This window comes from Penaeus monodon, chromosome 15 (assembly GCF_015228065.2).
Source record: "Penaeus monodon isolate SGIC_2016 chromosome 15, NSTDA_Pmon_1, whole genome shotgun sequence".
In the NCBI taxonomy this organism is placed as follows: Eukaryota; Metazoa; Arthropoda; class Malacostraca; order Decapoda; family Penaeidae; genus Penaeus; species Penaeus monodon.
Window position 1 is genome coordinate 33,443,070 of NC_051400.1, and position 1,793 is coordinate 33,444,862.

At 35.9% G+C, this 1,793-nt stretch overlaps 1 protein-coding gene across 1 annotated transcript in view; it reads right to left on the reverse strand.

The window, feature by feature from the left end:
• LOC119581972 (transducin beta-like protein 3) overlaps positions 1–1,793 on the reverse strand; it is a gene marked incomplete at its 3' end in the record, with an annotated part of 10,834 nt that overhangs the window by 1,663 nt on the left and 7,378 nt on the right. The window contains 3 exon segments of the mRNA XM_037930156.1: positions 190–398; positions 745–860; positions 1,151–1,347. Of these exon segments, the coding sequence (XP_037786084.1) occupies positions 190–398; positions 745–860; positions 1,151–1,347 (522 nt within the window).

The window sequence follows — 1,793 nt, forward strand, 5'->3', positions numbered from 1 at the left end:
GTAAAATCCGCTTTACTTGCATTTACCAATATTGCCTTAGGGGTTTCCTTCTACCCACCTACCCCAGATCCTACCTATTTTTAGGTCAAATGATTTAACAAGAATGTGAATGTACACAATGGGAAAGGTATCTTAGACAGAAAAGCATAATATCATGAAAGACCAAATTCTTGCCAAAATAAATCTTACTTTGGCCGTCTTGTCTTGAGATGCTGACGCTATTAGTTTGCCATTGACAGACACGCAAACATAGTTGATATCCTTGTCATGGGCCTTTTCTGTGTTGCTACACACAAGGGAGGTCAAGCTCATGTCCTCCTTCTTTGAGAGGGTGTCTTCTACTGATTTTATTTTCCATCGTTTAAGACAGGTGTCTCTGCTTCCTGTCACCATGTAACCTGCAGAATACAGCATGGAGGAGATGAGAGAAAGAAAGTGAATAAATTGATTGAACTTAAATTAGGCTAGATGGAAGGTAGAAGATGAAAGTCTTACAGTAACAACTACTTTCCTCTACTTGAATAACTTATTTGTGTTAGGACCAATTCATGATGGATGATTCCTCAGCAGTAAAAATTTCACTGCCAATAGTGAATGAGTTGAAAGTCATCATATCTTGTCAATTTTATATGTACTATGCATGATCATTCTAGTATTTGATATTGCTCACACAACCATATCTATGATTTATTATAAATATATACAGATATTCACTTTAATAACCATACATCTCTTTTGACATACCTGATGATAATGCTATACTCCCTACACCTGATGTATGGCCAACAGCTATGCCTATGCATTCTGCTGTTCCATCCTCATCCCGAAGGTACCACAAACGCGCAGTTGTGTCTTGAGAACTGGTAAAATAGACAAATGCAAATATTCATGCTGAATTGTACAAAATAAAACCATAAGAGGATAAACCTTATGTCACATATCACATGCACAATATCAGGATATTTCTAGCAACCTATACATAAATCATTCAGCTAATATATAGTTATGCATTTAAAAGGACAATACTGTCTCAGGTGCTGAATAACACTGATATTTACTACAGTGAAAACAGAATACACTATGCACCACCTTAAGACTTCAAATTCCATCACCTCTATCAAGAATGTATTAAAGGGTAAATGGAACACACCTTGTGGCAAATATATTACAGTGTGTAGGATGCCGAGCCACAGCAAGAATCAGTGCTGTGTGACCCTGCAGAAGGTGGCAGCTGAGGTTAGCACTATCATAGATCCGAAGCTGAGAGCTGTTTGTGGCCACAGCTAAGTAGGAGTCTTTGGGTCCTACAAACACTGCATCAAGAATCTGTTCATTATACCCTGCAAGCTGAAGGTAAATTGTTAATGTCCGAGTTACTTTAATGGCAAAAAGGAAGAAGTGTCATAAAAAAATTTTACTACTTTGCACAAAACTTATTAATAAATGCAAGGAAACTGACAGCAAAGAAACTTACAGTTTATGTGATACACACAGCTGAAGCTCTCATTCAGTAAAACTCTTAAATTGAAATTTTCACAGATAGAACTAGTTATCTAATTACAATTTACATTCAATGCACTTAATGACTGATTATTTGCAGCACGATCTAAAAATATGTCTAAGAGTTAGTTAAATAATTTCAATATCTTTGTTATATAGAGAAGTTAAAACCTAAGAAATTGCAGGCCCTGTAGCTTGCTTATCCCGTCCAGGTAAAAAATGAGGCCTAAATTTTTAGTTTAGTTGCTGGCTTTTTATGAGCTTAATTTTACATGTATTTTCACTGTCATATA